General features: G+C 39.8%; 4 protein-coding genes across 5 annotated transcripts in view; 3 read left to right on the top strand and 1 right to left on the bottom strand.

Moving 5' to 3' along the window:
* The first annotated feature begins 809 nt into the window (after positions 1-809).
* On the top strand, positions 810-8,930 carry nt5dc3 (5'-nucleotidase domain containing 3). Its single transcript, XM_035665336.1, has 14 exons — positions 810-1,201; positions 2,123-2,307; positions 2,689-2,763; positions 2,859-2,914; positions 3,173-3,263; positions 3,351-3,488; positions 4,383-4,443; positions 4,661-4,763; positions 5,479-5,580; positions 5,754-5,835; positions 5,956-6,042; positions 6,616-6,756; positions 7,256-7,320; positions 7,575-8,930. The coding sequence occupies exons 1-14, from the start codon at positions 916-918 to the stop codon at positions 7,831-7,833; spliced, it is 1,731 nt and encodes a 576-aa protein (XP_035521229.1). The 5' UTR covers positions 810-915; the 3' UTR covers positions 7,834-8,930.
* A 494-nt stretch (positions 8,931-9,424) lies between these two features.
* Positions 9,425-11,236, top strand: LOC118330353 (parapinopsin-like). Its single transcript, XM_035664847.1, has 4 exons — positions 9,425-9,785; positions 10,225-10,553; positions 10,704-10,949; positions 11,081-11,236. Exons 1-4 carry the CDS (start codon positions 9,425-9,427, stop codon positions 11,234-11,236), a joined length of 1,092 nt encoding a protein of 363 aa, XP_035520740.1.
* Positions 11,237-14,037: 2,801 nt separating this feature from the next.
* Positions 14,038-16,336, top strand: LOC118330352 (dopamine D2-like receptor). The gene is made up of 2 exons (XM_035664846.1): positions 14,038-15,603; positions 15,937-16,336. The coding sequence occupies exons 1-2, from the start codon at positions 14,038-14,040 to the stop codon at positions 16,090-16,092; spliced, it is 1,722 nt and encodes a 573-aa protein (XP_035520739.1). The 3' UTR covers positions 16,093-16,336.
* Positions 16,337-16,346: 10 nt separating this feature from the next.
* Positions 16,347-23,908, bottom strand: part of LOC118329985 (potassium voltage-gated channel subfamily D member 2-like) — a 32,492-nt gene continuing 24,930 nt past the window's right edge. The window contains exons 3-7 of one of the 2 annotated variants that reach the window (XM_035664350.1): positions 23,566-23,728; positions 23,007-23,105; positions 21,972-22,070; positions 20,716-20,936; positions 16,347-18,186 (exon numbers count right to left, since the gene is read on the bottom strand). In XM_035664350.1, coding sequence (XP_035520243.1) covers positions 18,009-18,186; positions 20,716-20,936; positions 21,972-22,070; positions 23,007-23,105; positions 23,566-23,728 — 760 coding nt within the window. In that variant the 3' untranslated portion in view covers positions 16,347-18,008. The remainder of the gene's footprint in view (positions 18,187-20,715; positions 20,937-21,971; positions 22,071-23,006; positions 23,106-23,565; positions 23,729-23,908) is intronic. The other variant, XM_035664351.1, reaches the window with a different exon arrangement.

Here is a 23,908-nt window from a genome sequence, read left to right as displayed (position 1 = left end):
GTATGTATCAATCAGTGACATCTAATGTTGTTTCCTCCTGGATATGAAATGAAATGGTGTCATCAATATTTTTATATAATGTGATTTTCTTGGTTTGTTCAGTATACACAACATCTGTTAAATGTCTGTCGATCCTGTGAGAGGGATCCCTCTTCTGTGGCTTTTCCTGAGGTTCAGTTCATTTTTCCCACTTAAATAGGTTTGTTTGAGGAGTTTGTCCTTACCCTATTTGGTGGTCTAAGGACAGAGAGTGTTGACTGTAGTACAGATTGCAAAGCCCCCTTAGGTAAACTATTTGTGATTTTAAACTATATAAATAAAATGTTACCTCACTTGACTTGATGGCCTTCTGCACTCCATTGGTGGCCCCATAAGTTCAGAGTTTCAGGTTGATATCTCAGTGCATTCATGAGTTATTGCAATTTTACTAGGTAAGTCAGAATAATAAAGAAGAATATTTATGTTGTTAATCCAGAATGGGGAAATTCAATTCAAAGAATCAAATAATGAGATACTCTGTCGAACTTTGGACTTTTTAAGTCAAAATGATGGCACATTAAGCCTAGTAGAACTCACAAGTGTTATAAAAAGTCACTTCAATCTCCAGTCTTCTAATGCAAGAGAAACAGACACCCTTACTGGCCTGCCCACAATAACCATAACAACAGGTCCTTTTCTGGATTATGCATATTTAATACGTATCTGGTAACAATATCGCAGCTGCTCAGTCAAGCTATGAACCGGAGACGCACCGGCGTCTGATTGGCTGGTTTGGTGGGACCTTCCCAAACGCGGAAGTGACGTACTAAGCAACCATTCAGGGACACTTTCGGTATTTACAGACGAGTCCGTCAACTGAATGCAATCATCAAGGAGTTCACAGCGACCTACACACGGGCTGCCACCCAGAGAGTCATGGCGCCCTTGTCTTTCCCCCTGTCGTCCCTTCTGAAGCTCAAGGACTGTGCGCAGAAGGCGAATATCTTCTGCAATGTGCTGCAGGGTTTACACCACCGGCCGCTCAGATCTCGCTTATGGAAACGGAATTTCGGTGCTGTAGCACATGGAGTCGGTCAACTACTGTCACACCAGCCCAGAGCTAAAAACTACGCAGCATCTGTTTGCAGCAGCTCTTCAGACGGCCAGGACATGACAGATAGGCTGTGGTCTGTTTACAATGAGACCAAAAAGCAGACTGAAGGTATGCACATAATAGAAAAAATAGCATTCATTCATTAAGATACAACACTGCGGCAAACACAAAGCTGTTGTTGCCTTATTATAACCCTATTATGACTGATGACTAATGCAACAACCATTTCTACAGCTTCAAGTTAGCCTTTCAATCAATAAACTCCTCCTGCACATATGATGGGAATAATATATTGTACAGTAGTGTTATTGGCTGTTTGTTTCACTGGGATGGACAAAACAACATGAACACTAGCAGCGTGAATAAGGCTACCTTTTGTGAAGCTTATAACAAGCAATTTTAGTTTTCAAACCTCTCTCTCTCTTTCTTTCTCTCTCTATTTATATACATATATATATATATATATATATATATATATATGTAAGTAATTGTGTGAAGTGCATAAGGCATTCCAGGTATTTTATCCAATGCTTAACACCAATTCAAAACCAACATACCCATCATCTTAAAGGAGCGTGGTCATACCTAAATATTTACAGAATTTTGCAAACAGGGTGGACGCCATGCAGTAATACTTAAATACGTATATAATGTCCAGTATTTGTTGAGAATGTGTCAGAGAAGGTTTGAATCAACTTTGTATTGTTGTTTTTTTGTGCATTTCATTATATATAAGGTGCTCCAAATGAGCGCTTAAATTTAAATGTTACACTTAAAAGGTAGAAAGGACCAATTTGTGATATTACATTCTAATTTAATAGTAATTCATGTGGACAAAGATTTTACCTTCAATATCTACCTACCTCTATCTACCTCTCGAGGCTTGTTTGAGCAGGAAACTATTTTTGCCCAGTGCTTGCTCCTTATATTCAGTGGTGGTACTGAGAAATAGTGCAGGTACTCAAAAGCAATTTATTTCCAAATGGAAGGAAACTGCAAAATAACCGCTTTGTGTTTTTCTCCTCTTAGATTTGATGCCAGTCATAACCACCAACTCAGTTGACCCTGACACCATTTTTGCCAACAATGAGATGAGCCTGCGAGACATTGAGATCTATGGCTTCGACTACGACTACACCTTGGCCTTCTACTCCAGACACCTCCACACCCTCATCTTCAACATAGCGCGGGACATCCTTATCACTAACCTCAGGGTGTGTGTGACTCTCTGAAATGAAACTGAAATTAATTTGCGAACAAATGATATGCAACCATGTGTTTCCTAGCATGTTTGTCCATAAAAATATGTCATATAAAATCATATCAAGATCACACTAGAACGATTTAACCCCCAAACATTTCCAGTAAAGTTACTCTGGTAGAAACCTGTGTTTATGATGGGATAATCAGCCCTCATTTAACGTTTAAAGTGCGCTATGACAATAATAATAATAATGAGGCATTGTTTTTACCTACATAGTTGGATTGTGGATTAGCCTTGTGATTTACTCTATTGATGTTGCTCAGTTGTTTTAAGATTAAGTTGATCTAAAGCCCTGTTTTGCTGTCACTCAAAATCCCTTCTTTTATTTTAGTATCCAGAGGGTCTGCGAAACTATGAGTATATTCCCGATTTTGCTGTAAGAGGACTTCACTATGACGTTCAGAAGGTGGGAAGGTCTCACTTGTTTTTTATTTTGAATCAATTGTACTGCTCCGTATGTTGAAGATAATTTTTGTGGAAATATTGAATCATTTGTTACAGGCGCTGCTGATGAAGATAGATGCTTTTCACTACATCCAGTTGGGAACTGTCTACAGGTATCTGTGCACTGTGTTACTATAATACACTGATGACAAATGTGAAACACTTTGAATATAGCATGCTTCTTCCTAATAAATCAGCAGATTTAGAGAAGATATGTGTATTATATTACTGATCCAATCATTGAACATATCAGGCTATACATTTTACAGCTTTTCTTTAGTTTATCATCAGTTTTAGGAGGTTATGCATGCTACAAATGACATGATAGTATGAGTTGTCTAAAGATTTGATATTTTGTGTGTCTTGTCCAGGGGTCTTCATCCAGTTCCTGATGAGGAAGTAATCGCCATGTATGAAGGTAGTCACGTACCTCTAGAGATCATGAGCGACTTCTATGGCAAGGTGATGATCCTTTCTTCCTTTTATATATGACATTACAGAAACAACCACAAACAAAAGAATATAATGATGTTAATCACTGTCCTGCAGAGTTCCCATGGCCACACCATGAAACAGTTCATGGACATATTCTCCCTTCCTGAGATGACCCTTCTGTCCTGTGTTAATGACTTCTTCATGAGGCACAACATCGACTATGAGCCAGTCCATCTCTACAAAGACGTAAAGGTGAACTATCGTGTTATCGGTCTACCGTTTTTCATGTTTTGACAAACTCATACGAGCATACAATATTTCTGCAATAATCTGACAAGGTGACTCAGTAGCATTCTGCTATTCCCAGTTATTGTATTTCCTAGAGGTCAATGTGTGTAAAGACTTTAAATAGCTCCACATGTACATAAATGTTAATATTTTTACACCTTTGTAGTGTGCTGTGATACTCCAGCCATTCAATACCATCTTAATTTTAGCTCTGAAAACCGGTGTCTAATTTTAGTTGAGCAAGTCCCTCCTCCAGCCATCTGCGTCTGTTCTCTGGGGGGCTCTGTTACTTCAGAGGGAGAGTGACGAGGAATCAGTGCTGTGTTCTCCCTTTGAGGGCAGCTGTCACGCTGGTCCTGTCTGTTCTGTGTGACACAGTGTTGCGTCTTTGACAGATCGCTGTCATTAAAAGCCCTCACACAGGCTCTTTGTTCTGCGAGTGCCTCTCATATCTTTTGAAGGACAATCTTTTTTCCTGCCAAGCCCGATTAATTATTCAGCGTTAACCCCGTCGCTTTGCTCACGTTTCCTTTTACTTTTGTGTACATCAGATAATGTTTGCATTTGATAAACGTCCTTTAAATGTGCAACTTTGTATGGGAGAGTCTATTTACTTTTTCACTGATTCAAAGGTACACTGTTGAAAATGTTGTGGAACTTTTCTCACTATGTCACCAAAGTTACTCCATGGGCTGCTTTCTTCATATTTAATTTGTATTCAGAGATGCACTTCTTTGTGCTACCAAGTCAACTGTTTATATAAAGAGCAAAGTGTTGCTACTGGAGCTGAATGCTAACATTGTGTCACTGAAGTCATGACTTCCTGGCTGAGGGCTGTTTACTTTTTCCTCTTCTCAGGAAGCCATTAGAGATGTTCACGTCAAGGGAATTATGTACCGAGCGGTGGAGGCAGATATTGGTAATGTTCTTTGATTTATTTACTTTGTTGGAGCTAATATAAAAGAAATTATGGGGCAACATCTGAGTAGTTGCCAGGAAATAAAAAAAGGAGCTTAGTAATAATGAGACTGTGATATACAAATAAAAAGCAGTGCAGTTTTGTTTGTGCAAGTTATATCAGTATCACCCCCCCACACCCCACCTCTTCATTCTTCCTCTGTTTTCTTATTTTCCAGAGAAATTCATCTGCTATGGTGAGCAAAGTCACGCTGTGCTGAAGAAGCTGTCAGAGCAAGGAAAAAAGATGTTCCTCATTACCAATAGCCCATTTGACTTTGTGTAAGTGTGAGCAAACAGAGTGCACGTGGTTGTCTGCATGATTCAATAAAAACGTCATATATCGGCATGCTAATATTTAATTTGTGCTACTGTGTAATGTTCAAATTTTTATAGATGGGAAACATCAAAGGGCTCTCTGTCCGCCAGTGTTTGTAATTCATTGTAAGTCATTGACTATGAGCCTCTTTTGAAGTCAGGCTTGATTGCCCAAAATGACCAGCTATGCATATCCAACCTCAAAAGGCTTTCCAGAGCCCAAAAACATGAAACCTATGTCCTTGATGTAATATTTTGTTACGTTCAGTCAAAAAGAGAGGCTGTCCACACACACAAATTCCAAAGTTTTGACCTTGACCTCCTCCTGGAGCTATATTCTTCATACATGTTTACAATCTATCCACATTTTAAAAAGCTTGAAAATGTCAGTGTACAGACAGCCTCTCCTTTTCCTTTATTGCTGTTTTTGTCCACCTATACTGGGGTACTGGGGTTGGATGTGCACGCCATTCACCTTTTTGCATCAAACGTGGAACAACCACGCAGACAGTAATATGGCAGTTTAATTTAAAGTCATACTAACAGAGTACAAGATAGACATGTTATGTTATATTATGCTGGTGCATCGTTGTGCCCTCAGCTCAAGTGTTTTTCACCCTCATGGTGAGCTTTAAGATGTTGCTGACTAGGTAATGTCTCGAATATTTGTCCTTCTCAGGGACAGAGGAATGCACTACATTGTAGGGAAGGACTGGATGGACCTCTTCGATGTTGTGATTGTTCAGGCCGACAAACCTGGTTTCTTCAATGACAGGAGAAAGTAAGTTACTGTGTCCATGCTGTGTCTCTTTTATCGCATTAAGGGCCTCACTGGCCCACATCGTTACCAGTGGAGCTTGTCAACTATTTGTGCACAGAAGATTAGGCTATGTATGTTTGGGAGCTGCCAATATTATAAGTGGGTAAGATTTGTTTGTGTGTATTTTTTCCCAGACCTTTCAGGCGAGTGACAGACAAAGGTGCTTTGCTGTGGGACAGGATTCACAAATTGGAAAAAGGGAAGATCTACAAACAGGTGTTGTGCCAGAGAATGACATGCCAGTATAAAAGTCTTGACAAATTTCTCCTCCATACACCTTATAAAAATATATGGTTGATTTGTTATTTTTTTATTGTGTGTGTTTGATCACTGTAGGGAAACCTTTATGAGTTCCTGAGACTCACTGGCTGGAGAGGATCCAAAGTGCTTTACTTTGGTGATCACATCTACAGTGACTTGGCAGTAAGCAGCATCCATGGCATATATTCAAACAAAAGACTCATTATAACTACACAAAACACTGTAGTATGAAAGATTATGATATTATGAGGGGAGCCCTGCTTTGACCATGCTCCATTTAAATCCAGTGTATCTGGAAATTAATCCCTATATGCAACAGTCTCAGTCTTAAGGTTCTGTTAGAAGATGCACATAGTTAGATACTGAGCAAATGCTTGAAATTGAACAAAGATACTAAAATAACTGAAGAATGTAATTCTTTATACCTAATCTTAGACCACATTTAATTACAGAAGAGGATTAGGGCCACATTTAATAAAAATATTTGAGTTCTGAGCTTAAAGTCAGAATTCTGAGAATAAAGTCAGAATTACGCAACAAGGATGAGATTGAGTCAGTCTTTTCTTGAGCTTTATGCACATAACTGCAAGTCTATTTTCTTTCATTTTATCTGTACTACTACATTCACTGCGTATTGGAATGTCAGCATTGTGAAATTGTTTGAAGCACTCCATTTAATTTATTATTGCTGCATTCCTGCGTGTAAAAACTGTTCGTCTGTTCCTTGTTTTGCAGGATCTGACACTGAAACATGGCTGGAGGACGGGCGCCATCATCCCTGAGCTCAGGAAGGAGATCAAGATCATGAACACGGAGGAGTACATGCACATGATGGCCTGGTTACAGGCACTGACTGGACTTATCGAACAGATGCAGGTCAGGAGACTTCATAAAAACATTTGTGTCTGTCTTTTGCTTTTTGCCTCCACCCTGAAATTTCTGTTTTTAAAGGTCCAGTGTTTAACATTTAGGAGGATCTACTGACAGTAGTGGCATATAATGCTTATAAGTATGCTTTCATTAATTTCATTATTGTATAATTACCTTAGAATGAGTCGTTTTTATCTACAGAGGCTGGTCTTCCATTGAGTCCACCATGTTTCTACAATAGCCTAGAACAGACAAACACTGGCTCTAGACAGGGCCTTTCGTGTTCTTCTCCTACAGTTTCTCGCCGCTTGGAAGGGGAGAGTAAGGCGAGTTTGTTGCAGTCTGAAATCTCAGTGCTAGATATCATTAAATCCTACACACTAGGCCTTTCATTGCCTTTAATTGATAGTGACAAGAGAGGGGGGAGGGAGAGAGAGGGGCGCCCGCTCTACCAGGTGAGCTATCCGGGTGCCTCCTTTAACTTCTATGCACTGTTCCCCAACAGGTCCACAGGGATCCAGCATCTCAAGCTGTCGTCGATGAGTGGATCAGAGAAAGAGAAGCCATGAGGTAGTATAATATATGATATATATATATATATACTGGGTGGGATATATTAGGCAGCAAGTGATTATATGACCACCAGGGTGCCCAGTTGTGGTTGATTGATATCTATCTATCTATCTATCGATAGATAGATATGGTAGATAGAATGATAGATAGATATGATAGATAGAATAGATAGATAGAGATGATAGATATGAATAGATAGATAGATAGATAGATAACCTTATCCTGATGGTATAAATGTGTTTTCATGGCAGGTCGCAGACAAAGGACATCTTCAACGGTCAGTTCGGGAGTCTCTTCCGGACATACCACAACCCCACCTACTTCTCACGCCGACTCTCACGCTTTGCTGACATCTACATGGCCTCCATCAGCTGCCTGCTCAACTACGACTTCCAGCACACCTTTTTCCCCCGCCGTACTCCCCTGCAGCACGAGTCCCCCTTCTGGCCTGAACACAGTCCTGCTGGTATTAGCGTCTCCTCGCAGCTCAACAGGACCAATTCCGATTAGAGAGGGAGGAAGACCTTCCAAAATAAAGACGAGGATTGAAGGTTCTCCGTTGTTTACTTTAGTTTAAGTTTTGTGACATGGCATTTTAGATGATGCATGCCACATTTTAAGATGTGTATAATTGGTAATAATCATGTAAACTGCTGATGTTAATTAAGCTTTAAAGTAGTTAGTTACATACTTCCTCTCAAATAATTCAGTCTTTAGAAGAACAGTGGGTTTATTGCTTTTTCAGCCAAATGACAGAAGGAACATTTTGACATTTTTGATGTTTAAAACATGGATATATTTTACATTTTTATCACACAGAATTTGGAGCATTGAATGCACTGATTGTTTTAGGTTTGCGTGTGTGTCTTGGTGTGTGTGGGACAGAGAAGGGTCGTGAGAGATTATACAAAGATGATGCAGTTACACAATCTAAACAATAGGGAGCAGTCACGCATCAAGTGTATCTTGGAGCTCTGTAACACAACTATACAAGAGACTGTCAGTGAAATACAAATACTCAGATGAGACATTTAAATTACAGACTTTGTTGCCTTAATCTCATGTGCACATTACTGCAATGTATATATTTTTGTAATAGTCTGATATAATTTATTGTAATCAAGCTTTTTAAATTTTGCCACCCAGCATCTTAGTTCATTTCACTTTGAACGGCACATTGTGATGCACATTGCACATTTATGTTCTGAGATATTTGTATTTACAATACAGTACAACACAGCCTGTAAGTTTTATTTAAGCAGTTAGAAATGTTAATATCTGTCAGGAGAAAATAGAGCATCATTGCTATATTTAGCATGAGTGTTGCTATTTGATCTGTGAAGACAGCAGTGGGTTTTGTGGGTTTGACACTTTTACAAAAAAATGTGTGAAATGTTTTCACATGTGCTGGAATGAGGACTTGAGAATATATTTGTAAGCTGGAATATTAGTTTTTAATGATTTGAAGAAAAGGGAATTCTTAAATACCAGTGGCCACAACCAAGACGTCATGGGTTATCAGTGTTTCTGTAGTTTCAAATATGTACTGAAGTGTATTTTTATTTCACTATTTATTAAAATGGAACTGGCTTAATGACCTTGCCACATGTTTATGTCATGAATTTAAATCAACTTAATGTGGTTGGATAATTGTTCTGTAATTAGGTTTAATTAGCAGGAATGTGTTTATTGAATGTGTTGGGTCTGATTTGTGCGCTATGCTCCTTTTTCCCCCTTTCCAATTAGCCCTTTATAATCAGCAAAAGGAAAGAAATAAGTTCATAATTTGAAAAATGATTTTGAAGATTCATCTCTCCTTAATATCTCTCAACTTTTCAATCACCATTATAGCAGGTAGGTTTATTGGGATTATCCCTTCCAAATCGTGTTAGGGACCAATTTCCCATATTGCATTTGGGGCTTTCTCTATCAGGACAGGTGCACAATCTGCGATCCTGGAAAATAAGAGAAGCGGAGTGGTTTAACGGGGATCACATATGATAAGATCGATGACGCTGTGTCCTGAGCTGAGCGGAGTGTCTCCGGCTTCAGTTTCTGGCCTCACAGTTGTTTCACCAAAGCTGGACTTCATTTAGGCACCATGGACAGCAACAGTACACCGTGGAGCTCCAGCTCTCATCCTCCATCCATCCACGCCGATGTGGTGACTTTGGCGACTGTGGCGCCCACCATCTTCCCCCGGGTGGGCTACAGTATACTTTCTTTCCTCATGTTCATCAACACAGTGTTATCAGTTTTTAACAATGGCGTCGCCATAGCCGTGATGCTGAGGAATCAGTCTCTCCTCCAGCCTATAAACATTTTTATTCTCAGCCTGGCTGTGTCCGACCTCATGATTGGCCTGTGCGGCTCCCTAGTCGTCACCATCACCAACTACCAAGGCTCTTTCTTCATTGGCCACGCAGCCTGCGTGTTTCAAGGATTTGCAGTCAATTATTTTGGTAAGTGAAGTTCCTGAAAGAGCAGTTTCTGTTGTATGAACTTTTGAGATCAGTTTTGTTTTCCCTGTGGCTGGTGGTTCATTGTTGAAGAGTATGGCTAACATATCCATCCTCTGCAATATTGTTTCAATTAAACTCAGAACTGTCTTAGTTTGATGCTTTTTGAAAATGTCTTTCTACTGTCATCAGATCTTGTAAATGGCATGTTCCTTGTTTGAAAAATGCCTTATTCTGAATTTAAGTTCATTGTAATTCTGAAATTCAACTTCAACAAAATCTCCTGATCTTCTCAGTGGATGGAGTTTGCCCAGTTGTGATACTGGATATAGGAGATGTTCTCTATGACAACAGAACAAACTCTATTCCCTAATAAAGACCCGATGATGCGTTTAAATCTCTAAGCTAAGATTACTCTTTGTAATTTGTTTCTCTTTCTTAGGTCTGGTGTCTCTCTGCACTCTGACCCTGCTTGCCTACGAGCGGTACAACGTGGTGTGTAGGATGAGTGCTGGTCTAAAGCTGAGCATGCGGAGAAGCTTAATCGGGCTGCTATTCGTCTGGATCTTCTGCTTGTTTTGGGCTGTGACTCCCTTATTTGGCTGGAGCTCTTACGGACCTGAAGGAGTCCAGACCTCCTGCTCTCTGGCCTGGGAGGAGAGATCGTGGAGCAACTACAGCTATCTCATCCTTTACACACTCTTCTGCTTCATTTTACCTGTTATAGTCATCATCTACTGCTACTACAAAGTGCTCAAATCCATGAATAAGGTGAGCTTGTGAAGGCATTTGCATATTTATTACACTTTTACACCATTAGAACCTGATTTAAAATTCATACCTCCATTTGCAATTCACCACCCACAGACTAAAACAAGTTATTAGCTTTTAATGGGAGTCAAATTTGCTTTCTGCTCGTAGCTGAACAGAAGTGTGGAGCTCCAGGGTGGGCGTTCCAGCCAGAAGGAGAATGAACACGCCATTAGTATGGTCCTGGCCATGATCATAACTTTTTTTATTTGCTGGCTTCCCTACACGGTCTTGTCAGTGGTGGTAGTCGTGGATCCAGAGATCTACATCCCTCCACTGCTTGCCACCATGCCTATGTACTTTGCTAAGACGAGTCCTGTCTATAACCCCATCATCTACTTCCTTTCTAACAAGCAGGTAAGCGGCTAAAGTGTATTTCTGCTGTAACAAATTAAGATGCACAGGCTGAGGGCCCACAAAGCCCATATTTAAAATGCATGTGAACTTCATGCTCATGTACTTCCTGACGGTGTTAATGTGTCCAACAGTTCCGCGATGCCACTTTGGAGGTGCTGTCCTGCGGCCGCTACATTCCCCATGTGCCCACCAGCGTCAGCATCAACATGTGCTCCTTGAACAGGAGAAGCCGGCAGGCTTCCTTGAGCAAGAGCATCAACTCGCACAGCAAGGTGTTGCCTCTGTGACTTTCTCTGGCAAAAAACAAGAAGCTGTAATGGTTGTCAGTGTTTATTGGTGCCTAGTCAAGGACACAGACCTGCACATATACAGGTCCATGTCCCTCAGAAAGGTCACTGTAGTCCGGTGAGAACGGAATCAGCTCGGAGACTGATAGATGATATTCAGAAGGTGAACAAAATAAGTGGAAACAAACTAATTTGTTTTGGCATTTTATTAAATGGCATTATAGGCCAGGTGTTCCTGTAGTTATTGTCCATCTAATTTTTCTTGAACAATGAGAGTATTCCGTAAAATGCTTTTATTTGTGTGATTTGTTTAGATCAATAAACTGTTACTTTTTTCATATTGGTGTTTGCAGCCGTGTACTGTATGCATGTGGGACATTGGCAAAAAGAAAGGACAGAAATCACTGACTGAAATGGTTTTGTGACAAATGTGGTTTTCATTTGTAATTTCTTCATTTACATGCATTTTTAACAGACAAATACAGCCGGACTGCAGAGAAAAAGTGAAAACATTTGACCTCTGAATTTTTGTTCATAAATAAAATACACCAAACCTGTTTTCATGTAGTCTGAGAATATTTCCTTCTTTCTGAAAGTCACTTAAACGTGTAACATTTTCAGTGTAATGCATTCTGTGGCAAAAGATTTATATAAATTAGACCTTTTGATATCACAAGGTCCTGCACGTCACCTCTTCCTATGTAATGTTATTATGTAAATAAATGAAATCAGTGTCAACAATAGCCAACTCCATCATGTCATCAACACTGACAGCGATGCAAAGTAATTGTACTTATCGTGGATTATGCAATGTATGCAAGTCCAGCCTTTTGCCACCACTCACACTTCCCAGAAATCTGCTGCACAAAACACATATTAGATTGCTGCAGTACATAAAGGCATCATTCTAAACATAAGCACCTGTCTGAATACAGGATTTACTCAGCACAATTATTCAGTTACAGGGAAATTGCGACGGCAACATAATATGCTCTCCTTCAGACTGGCCTATACATAAGAATGACATAAATGTTTAAATAAGTTGTACAATACCACAAAATCAAAAAACAAGGGAAATTTGGGTGCACTTGTCAAGCAAGCTTGCTCAACATCTCACCTTTTGTCTCTATAGACAGTTCGGAGAGGGATTAAACAGTTCAGGGAAGTATGACATAATAACAAAGTCTCTGAGCTGATTCAAACCCAGGACATCGTGTCTTATGTGGCACATGCCTGAGCGTACACTGAGTCACCAGAAATAAAGATTAATATGCATCACTGAATAAAGATGAAAAGATGAAAGTAAAAGGACACAGTTAGAGATAACTACCCTACTGTTAAATTTGTGCTAACAATTAGGATCATGATTTTTTTGGCTGAGGTTTAGTCAGGTTTAGAGATTTAATTCACAGTTCAATATTTGGTGATTTGATTTCTTATGTACATATATACATTTGGGGGGCCTTTTATTGCCTATAATCGATAGTGACAGCTTAAGGGTGACAGGAAATGGGGGAGAAAGGGGATGACACACAGCAAAGGGCCACAGGTCAGATTCGAACCGATGACCATTGCAACAAGAACAGCTCCACCAAATGAGCTATCCAGGGGCCCCGGTGATTTGATGTCTAAGAGGGATATTTAGATTTATTTATTATTTTATATAGATTTAGATTCATTTCTTCATTTTTTAAATGTTTGTTTTGCGGAGAAATTATTTTATTATATTTATTAAACTGTGATTCAATTCAGCAACTTTCACAATACTTTGCAATAATGTTCCTTGAATCTGACAATCTATCTTTTCCAAAAACTGACAAAAAGCACTACCCCCCAAATACATCTGTCCCTCACTGGTCAGATTGAAACCCAGTCAACCTATCCCCAACATGAACACCTGAAGCACCATAAGCATCGAGAGATAGTTCATTCTCCCTTTGACTTTGTTCAGTGCTGTTTTCTATAGTTGTGTTGTTTCTGTGCATATTATCCTGAGTTTAAAGTTATAGTTTAAAATTAATTGTTTTGTGTTTCACCACAGTTTCTTTTCCGAACTTACAGGTTGTTTTTTTTTGTTTGTTTTTTAATCTGTATGATTTTAGGACATTTGATAAGTCTAATATGTAGAATGGACAGGAGGATGTATTGTGCTGATCTAATCCCAGATTTGGCATAGGCCATAAGCTTGCACATTTGAAGCAAAGAGCATTTCACACTTTATCTCCAAACAGGATTACACAATGTCATGCTATAATCCAGCAGCACGGCTCCCTTTATTTCCTTAGCCAATTCAAAAACTCCCAAGTCATCCATCTGGCATGCTTAATGCATAGCTTTTAACCTTTGTGTGGTAATGTATTAAATCAAACGGACAGCTGTTCACTTCACACTCATATGCATATCCTGTGCGACACAGTGCCATAATAATCAGCATTGCATGTCAGCTTTGAGCCCCTGGTAGGTTTTTTAAAAGTTGTACATCAGGATTGAGACAATAGTGACGCAAGCACTTTTCAATTACTAAACAGCCATCCTTTTTTCCAGTTGTCTATACTGTGAATACACAGCACAGTCTTTAATGAGTGTGAACAGCGAGGACTCCCAGGTGACCTGCTGCTGCTGGGGAGTGATAATGAAAAGGGCGGATACTTTGGAGTAATCTGTCCAAACTGCAGGTTCACCCGTAAATATTAATCATTCAGTGGAGAATCACTTTCCTACAAGTCTTACTGTATGTTGATCTGCGTAAAGAGAGAGAGTGAAGATACAGAACTAAGCATGCTGACTCTTTGAACCTGGAAATGAGAAGCGAGCCTGCGCCTGCATGGGACTCTGGGAACAGCACCGTTTGGGAGAAATACACTGACATCGCCTTTGTGTTGGCAAACAGCTTGATTCTGCTGGTCACCTCTGTCGTGGGGATTGCAGCAAATATTTTTGTCATACTGGCAGTTTATCGCCAAAAATCCCTGCAAACTTCCAACAATGCGCTGGTGGTAAATCTTGCAGTTATAGATATTCTGAGGTGTGTCATTGACTGCCCCATTCTCTTAACCATCGTCGTGACTGTGTATCAAAGGGGACATGTGGACGGTGTGATCTGTGACACACAAGTGGCATCTTTCTCCTTCAGCTGCTGCATACAGCTTTTGACACTGGCTTGCATAAGTGCAGAGAGACACCAGGCCATTGCACAACCCTTCAAAACCATTCAGAGGCGAAGACGGATTATGGTGCTGATTCCTGTCACATGGACCTTGGCTATTGTGGTGGCTGGGTTTTGTCTGATATTTGTGAAGGACTCACCCGTGCATGTGAGATGCAAAGGTTTACAGAGAAAAACATCATCCTCCTACGACACATTTGGACTTTACATGTTGTTACCACTTTGGGCAGCTTGCTTTGGTGTCATCATTGGATTCTATACTCGCATATTTACCCTTGTGAGATCGCACAATCGCAAAATATTTGACAAAGGTAGTTTCCCTCTTTCAAAAAAAGACAAAACAGAAAATAATCAGAAGAAAGAAGGAACCACAGCTGTGGAAAATAGACGCGAAAAATCGGAGCAAAACCAAACCTTGAGCAAAAGTGTTGCTCAGGTGGAAGTAGTGACACAAGCTGAACCAAATTCATTGAAGAAAGATTCCACAGCTGCTTTACTGACCTCAACAAAAGCTCTGCAATGTGTCTCCATCGGTTCGGACAATAAAACAGAATTAAAAAATACCCTGGAGTTAACCGACTTGGAGACAGAACAACCTCGCCCACCTGCAATGCAGGCTGCAGCGCAGACTGAGGAGAGGCCTTTTAAAACAGAGCACTCCGATCCCTGTGCCAAGAAAGTTGAAGCAAACCCATCAAATGGAGATGCTGTTGCTAGTGTTAAGAGCTCAACCACAAAGCTGCAGAAGGTGTCAAGCAATTTCGACACAGAAAAGCAGTCCAAAGATAGAGTGGAAATTGACAAAGCACCCTCTGAAATGAAAGAAACCAGCCCCCATGTTGCATCATCTGCACAGTTAGAAACCCCTGGATCCAATTCTGTATTACTGAGTGAACTAAAACAACCTAAGAACAACAACGGGGGAGAAACGCTTGCTGTTGCTACAGTAGATCAAGTGTCTTCATTAACTCCAGTCTCGAATAAAGTCCCTGAGACAGAAGCTGCAAAAGAGAATGTGGAGGTGGAAGGTGCTGTTTGCATGATGCCTTCAAAAGCAAGTAAAGAGAGAGCGAAAAAAAAGAAGGAAAGTAAAATGGCAAAGCGGGCTGGCTACATAATTATAACTTTCCTCTTATTCTGGCTGCCGCTGATCACAACCATCCTGATGAATTTTGTTATACACAAAAACAAGAATACACAGGTAAGTAGTTGTAGAGGTAGGGGTGCAATTTTTACTGGCATTTTGTATGTGAAAAATGTTTAATAAATGTAAATAATTGTGCTCTTATACTGCTGTAGTGGAAGCGTTTCTGGCCTGTGAACTCACTTTTAAGTCCTAAAAATGACACCAGCAATGTATTTTCAACACATAGATACATACAAACAAACAAAAATGTCCATAACCATGTCTACATAACAAATGATTACATGTGGCGCTCTGAATCCAAGGTTGAAAGCTTCTGTTTTACAGGTTGATAGTCATTACATATCTACTGTTCTCTAACACTTTTGAATTTTCTATCATATTTTTTAGATAACAGTCATTCGGGACGTGGAGATTCTGTCAGTCTCTGTCGCCTGCATCACATCATTGAGTGACCCAATAATATATGCTGCAGTGAACCCTCAGTTTCGGACAGAGTTTTATAGGCTTAAAAACAAGGTTAAATCCATATTCAATAAGAATTGATAATATCTCCACTTCTGTCTACTTTTGACCTGCACTAGACCAGATGACCACATTCAATATTCACTATGTATCTGAATAATACAATGGTTAACATTTGTCTTGTCATTGTTCAAATATTAACTAAATTAAACCCCAAACGTCAAAGTGTGAATTTTTATTTGTGTAGGAGGCCTATTATTTTGTATGCTGCTGAGTTGAGTTAGATTTTATTCTGGCTGACGTCTCAGCAGTTTCTAAACAGCTGCATGCTGTGGGAAGCAGCCTGGACCGACACAATCAGCTCAGCGGGTGGACGCTGCTGAGTCTTCTGTCAAACAATCACTGAGGCCTGCTTGTCTCTCTCCAGAGACCCCGCAGTCAAGACCCACCACTGGGCCAGTCAGGTCCTCACATGTTCTCCAGCAGCACCTAATTATTATCTCATCCTGCTATTAGTGATGTTCTTAGAGTAATCAGGCAAACATTATGAAATCCATCTAATTGTGTTCTAGTAAAAAACAAGACATGGGTCATTTAATGGATGTTTCAGTAGAGCTACAGTATTTATTCTATCCACTGCACCAAATGCACAATGTGTGATTATTTGTCCCTTTTCCTTACCTCTTATATATGTACTCCATGACAAGATTTGTATTTCATTAAAAGCAAAGTGTTGCAGAATTTACATCACAACATACCAGCCTCATTGTGTTTCCTTCCATCAATCTCATTTTTACTGATAAACCTCCAACAAGAAGAGACATACTTTTAATAAAACAGAATTCTGCAATGACAGCATGCAAATCCTTAATTCAACCAGTTAACAGACAGAAATAGTATGCCAACAACTGTCAACTAAATCTAGAAATAAGAAGAGCCAACTTCAAATGCAGTTGATAAAGTTCTAACCGAGATATTTACAATATGAAAAATGTACAAAATGGCCCTTTAACACAGTGAAATCTACCAAGTCTCGCTTATGAATATTATAATTTAAGAGGAACTTAATGGGATTAATGTTCTACACTCTTTCATACTGTTCTCCAGGTCAATTGTATGTGTCCACATTAGGGTTAGTATTAGTTAAGTGTTGCGGAGAACATTCACTTATATTTCTACCTTGTGATCTAACTAATATGTACCCTGTATAGTTCTCAATATCAATTGTTAATCAATGACAGTGGATTTCACAAAGATCCATATCAGAATGTCAAATATGTAAGCTAACACAAATTTTTGTCATTTTGACTTTCACTTGCACATTTCACAAACATGTCAGGATGCGTAGTATATTTTACTCATCAAGCGATGACATCAACCAGTTAATGAATCAGTTCATGAATATTCACAACAGTTCTCCCTTCCAGTGGATGTATGTTTCTGAATTTACAACTGTGTGGGGGATTATTAGATACCAGTTAATTGAGGGGTTTCAAAACAATCTATTTAACTGAGTGGTGAAAGATGTGAATGATTCTAACATGTAAGTAGACTGATTTAATATTCACAAAGATGGCCCTCAGTTAATGAATATGTGTGCTTTGTCATCAGAGGCCATCAAGGGTGACCTTTAACATCTGCCTTTCCTCCTTTGAATCAGAAGACAACAAATACAACTACATTACATATTCAAAAATAAAGTTTTTTCTCAGTATTTTTAGGCAACAACGATAACCACGCAATCCCAACACTTCCTTGCTCTGCTGTGCTTAATGGAGCAAGATCTGCTGGTTTGCTTTTATTTCCAAGGCAGCTGTCCATTCATCACTCTAATACCATGCAGAGTTTGACATCAGATGAGATCACTACTTCAAAAAACCCCGACTTCTGCTAATCTTATAATCCCTCTAGATTATGGCAGGTTGATGCTCGGTGGTCCCTCTCCTCAGCATCTGGTGCTTCTTGAGACCAGTTAGCTGATCAGATAGGCATGACATCTACAAGGCAGATACTCGGACAATGTTGCTCTGAGAGTATGCAGTGGTGGTGGTGGAGCCGTGGCCGTCTGATGAGGTCACCACCGGGGCAGATAGGCTGACCATGGAGGGAGTGATGTAAGGTTCGTCACATTTCAAGGGCACAGTCTCATCAAGTTTGGCATTCAGGCTGGAGCGGCTGTAAAAGAAAAAAAAGGATGAGAGGAGGGTGAGAGGCCTGACCTTGTGAATGTATTGCACCAAACCTAGTTATTTTATACATTCTTTAAGCCACTTAAGAAATATCCACATTCTTTGTACAGAGGGAATATAAAAAAATAGCTTTGGCTCTTGTTGCTCATGAATGTTTATTTCAGTTTTCATAGAGATATGAAAAGAATGACAGAGGAATATAACGTATCTGAAATACAACTCTTTTAAATGTAGAGTATCTTGTATATATATGTGTTGTTTTTGCATGCATGTAAACGCATAAACTGTATAATTGACTGTGTACAGTGTGTACTGTCTTGCTGCATGTGAAATAAGGTTTCACACAATAAATTAATGTCATTACATGTAATTGTAGTCATACTCATAAAAAAAAAAATATTACCAATTTCTCCCCTTTTAAAGAAAGAGAACCTGGTTATTTTAACACCCAGTAATTTTAGAATAATAAATCCCCCATTTTTTAAGAAAATTATTTAGACTTTAGAAATTTAGACACTAGACACTAGTTTTTAATCAGCTAATACTTTTTTTAAATTCAAACACTTCAAAAACTCAGGTTTTAGGACACATGACAACACAGAGGCAGCCCTGCTAAAAGTGGTGAACGATATCAGAACAAATCTTGACAGCAGTTCTGGTGCCAGTAGATTTGACTGCTGCCTTTGACACTGTGGACCACCAGACTCTTTCAGATAAAGTGGGCATGTTGGCTTGTCCAGAATTGCTTTTAAATTGCTTTTTTAAAGATTTTTTTTTGTATCAATAGATGACCACTGCACCAGATATTATAAGGTTACTTGTGGGATACTGCAAGGATCAATTTTAAGACTGCTACTTTTTAATTTGTACATGGGCAGTGTCATCAGGAGGCTGGAGGCAATTTCTATAGCTCAACTAGGTTAAAACAAAAGTACTGATCATTGGTGCAAAGGCCTAACCCCAACCCAGGTTAAGAAGCAATAAATAAACATTTTTACTCTGATTTTAATTTTAAATATCTAAGAGTGAAGCCATTTCTCTCTCTGAGCAACACAGAGAGACTGATGCACACTTTTATAACTAGCAGGCTAGACTACTGTAACGCTCTCCTTTCTGGTCTACCGAAGAATACAGTAAATCAACAACAATTAATTAAAAATTCTGCTCCACGAGAGCTGACTAAGACTAAAAGGACAGCACATTTAAAGCTTAAAGTATTTACACTGGTGACACGTTTTTGTATTGTTTTTTAAGCATTACATGGCCTTGCACTAGACTACTGATCAGAAATGCTTTTTTAAACGTAAACTAAAAACTATCTATCTATTAAGTAGTATTTATCTAGTATTTTATAATTTTATAGTTTTATTATTTATAATTTTTTTTTCATCATTACTAGTTATGTTCATTCTATTTCATTTTAACAACACTTTACTGTTGATCATCATTTATTCTATTCTATTTAATTTTTAATAATTAACTTAATTAAAATTTTTACTTTAATCAATTGATTTTGTATATTTCATTATTTTATTTTTGTTGTTATTTTTATTATCTTTATATATCACCCATCTACTTTTTTTATATATATTTCTGGAGCTTTTGTTGCCTTTATTTGATAGTCATAGCTAAAGAGTGACAGGAAAGGGAGAGAGAGAGAGAGGGAAGTACACGCCACAGGTCGGAGTCGAACCCATTGCCACTGTAGCAAGTACTCTGGGCATGAGCGCTATCGGGATGCCCCCATCTTTTATTGTTTTATTCAATTAACTTCTGTTTTGGTGCGCATTAGTCTCTCAATCCTTTTAAACATCCTATGTTTTGCCAGTTGTCAATGTTTTGTCAGGCCTTTAAAGGACTTTGAATTGCATTAGATTTGTCTGAAAGGTACTATATAGATAGTTTGATGGTTTGACCTTTGTATGACATTTTTCACACCAAGAGTAATGGGTATCATTTCAACCAATTTATAAAATAGCACATTTTACAGCACTGAGATATCCATCTCTGAGAATTCTAGTGTGATAGAGGTGAAAGGAATTTTATTTGTGCTGCTTATAACGAAACATTTCAACAGCTTCTTTAGATACAGCGTCCCAGTTGCTCTGGATAATCCACAGAACAAGCTGTTTAACAGTTTTCACAGAGAGAAGGGACTAGCTGTTTCGTAGAAGAGATCTAGAGTATTACGCACAGTGTTTCTGGAGGAAAGAAATGCTGATTTTTAATATTCCTTTGAGGGCCATCAACAAAATTCCATTAACTTTCATTGTATTGGGTTGGAAGCAAGAATCTCAGAAACAGATATGTTCAAATCACGATAAATAAAACCAAAACTATCTGTAGATAGATACCAGTATAGGTAGAGCTAAGTAGGTAAACCACGTATCTCCAAAATCTTTTTAATTCAATGAAATGAGGGTTTTTAAAACTAAGACATAAGAGAATTTGTGTGGAGTGAGTCAAGTGAGACAGAGATGTTGAGACAGACAAAAGAGCAAGACTGAGAGAGTACCTGTTGGCCACTGGCCTTTCTCTTATCTGTATGGTGCTGAGTTCCTGGTTGTTTGTGCTGGGCAAGCTGAAACTGCTCTTCTTCCTGTGGCGTCGAGAGCAGCACGAGCTGAGTCCGTGTGGAGACGAGGACAGCGAGGACGCACGGGAGCCCGATTTGTTCATCACAGAGATCTCCATGCAGTTGGACTGAAACGTCTGCTCGTCCACAAACTCATGATTCTGCAGAGGAAGATGGCGGAAATGTTGCTCATGAATCACTCTATTACATCAATGATTGGCTCTGCTAAACAATGAGTGAAGATGTTTCACAGTAAAGACTAAACAGACTGAACAGAATCCACAGCAAAATTGTTTGATAATTGGAAAATGAATCATCAAGGGAATAGAAATATATTGGCCCAGATGTCCATATTAAGTGCCATCTGTGAAAACATTCACAACTGTTATCCCTGTGACAAATGAGCATGACTTGAAGGTCAGGCTCCAAGTGCGTTTCAGGCTTTGCCAGCAGATGGCAGAGTGACACTGCGCAGGATCTGATGCCATGCCCTGGATCATGCACCCCCTTCTTATATGATCTCTCTGTCACTCCTGCACTGCACTCTGCCATCTATGAGAAGACTAATGTAAAGATGTGCGCTGCCATCTGAATTGCACAAAGCCTTTACAGAGCTATTCCCAGACGACTGGCAAGCTTTTTACTGGGGGGAGGATCATCCATGAGAAGGGAACACTGATTTACTGCCTGTCCGAGTCTCTGTACAGGGTTTAGAGCACCAAGTGTAAAACTCATGTCACAACCAAGCATTAAAGAGGCTCTTACATCTCTAAATTATAGATAGTGTAAAATTAAGTATGCTGGTTTGTTTGGAAGGAATAATGTTACTGGCTGGTGGAGTCATGTTATCTTTAGCATGTTGCTGGAGAGGGGACTTGACATTTCCCAGCCCCATTTTCAGCTATTTTTAACTTGTGATGCATATGAAATGATTCTACAGTTTGTGCATGGATGAAAAGACTCACTTTGTTTCTATTTGCAACACACTGTACCAGACTGGCACTACCGATGATACAGCGCAGATGTGCACAAGTGATGCAATTTCACATAAAAGGAGCTATTATTTACTGTGAGCTATTTTAAACTGGTTAAAAACTGTTACCAACATAGTAAAAATGAAAGATACCAAAGTGATTTGTTTGTGTGTGTTTTCCAGTAGACACAGCTTTTAAGTTTTAGAAGAAAGGAGATTTTACCGTGGTCTTCTCCAGACAGTGTAGCAGGTGATGATGCTGGCTCTCAAAAGGAGGGTTAGCCGCCTTCCCCACCAGGGCTCGTCCTGCCTGCTTGGAGGCCTTCGAATAGAAAAGTAAAAAAAAAAAAAATAGAGTGTAGCTGAGCAAGTTATGACTCTGCATAGGAACGGAGTTTCAGGCAATAGCTAGCTCGTTGATGTAGTGGAGAGTATGCAAAGCACTGAGGGTTGAAATGCTGATCTGTAGCACGGCAGCCAATCTACTGAGAACCTAGTGAGATGGGGATGTTTTAGAAATACATACAGACAGTGACTAATTACAACATGTTATCACTGATAGAATTGGTTTTGCCATTCTTTCGCTGATTTGGTGAAAAAGACCAGCAAAGTCAAATTAGAACTGAACTTATTTCAGTGCAACAGCAGTGGCACACCTAGACACAGATCGAACAGACTGTACTAAACACAACACAGATTCTAGACCACAACAAAACCACACTTTAATGAACACTCTGCACGGCTCCGGGATGGAAGGTATGTTGTGTTAGTCGGCACTACAACCTGGATGCTCTAGAAATAACACACAGAACACACAGCAGATCAAAAACAGAGTTTAGAGGAGATGCAGGCTGAGCAGACAGCCTCCATAGGCGACCTACTGTCCAGTAAGCCTCTGGTTCCCTTCTTCCCCTCCAAACCCTGTTGGACAGACATGCAGAGCTTGGTCATGAGTCAGTGTGACTGTAATGGCCGTGCTCCACCAGAAGGCAAGTGTGCCTGCCTGGCCCCCCTGCTGTATGGACAGAGAGAGAGTGTTGACGAAGCATGTCAATGCTGCAGCTGAGAGGTGTGATGTAAGAGAGTGGACGATCACACTGAAGAAGCACTGGAATGACAGCAGCCCCTGTGTTACAGCATGAGGAGCCCCCCCGCCCCCTCCCCTATGTGTGGTGGCATGGCCCCCAAGCAGAGCTGCATGCAAGCGTCAGTGAGGCCCCGGTCAGTCAGCCCCCAAGCCGCTGCTTGGTCCCGTTACCTCCGCCAGTGAGTCGATCAGGAGCCCATTTTGTTTGTAGCGCATATAGGCATTAGTGCCTCGAGTCTTCGTAGCACGGATTCTAGCAAGCCGAGTTTTCTGTTTGAACAAACAGACCTCTGTTTTAGCCTCTGACGGTTTGTCTGTCACACTAATTGGCTCTGTCTTCCTCTGGAAGCCACAGTATTTAGTAGGGAGAGGTTATGCTTAAATCTACCATTAGAAAATTCTGCCTTAGCAAACACTTTTAGGAAGAAATGCACATATTGCTATTGAAAAGCTGCTGACACTATACTCTGAAGATCATTTGTTCAGTCATTGTCATTCCCTCTCTTATTCCTTTCTCCTACTGAAATATACTCAAGCAGGTTTAGCCCACCCAATACACACATACACAGAAACACAATAAAAGATTAATATTCTGGAAGATAGTGTTTGCCCTGTCATTCTGTTACGCGCGGATAAGACAGGGACAGAGGAGAGAGGCAGATAGAAGCAAAACAAAGAGAGATAGAGAGAAAAAGGAAGAGAGAGGCGGAGGGAGGGAGAGAGTCAGTACCCTCTGGGCTCGTCGTTTCTCTGCCCGCTGGCTTTGGTGGTAGATGCGGCTGAAGTTTGACACTATGACAGGGACAGGCAAGGCGATGACCAGCACCCCACTCAGAGAGCATATGGACCCAAACACCTTCCCCACGATTGTTTTTGGCACCATGTCACCGTACCTGAAACACAGAAAACAGACAACAGTGAGCATGCTGGGTGGCACAACATAAATAAATGCTTTTTAAAGAATCGGCTCTGGAGGCTTGTTTTATCATGTTAAGTAGTTGTGTGTTTAATGTTATTTTTACTAGTCCCGAAATAGTTACAGTGACCTTGGATTATTTCACAACTTCAAATAA

This window comes from Morone saxatilis, unplaced genomic scaffold, assembly GCF_004916995.1.
Source record: "Morone saxatilis isolate NCDOM2014 unplaced genomic scaffold, NCSU_SB_2.0 Contig2, whole genome shotgun sequence".
In the NCBI taxonomy this organism is placed as follows: domain Eukaryota; kingdom Metazoa; phylum Chordata; class Actinopteri; family Moronidae; genus Morone; species Morone saxatilis.
The sequence above is the reverse complement of the archived record's forward strand: the minus strand, read 5'-3'. Positions and strand labels throughout refer to the sequence as shown.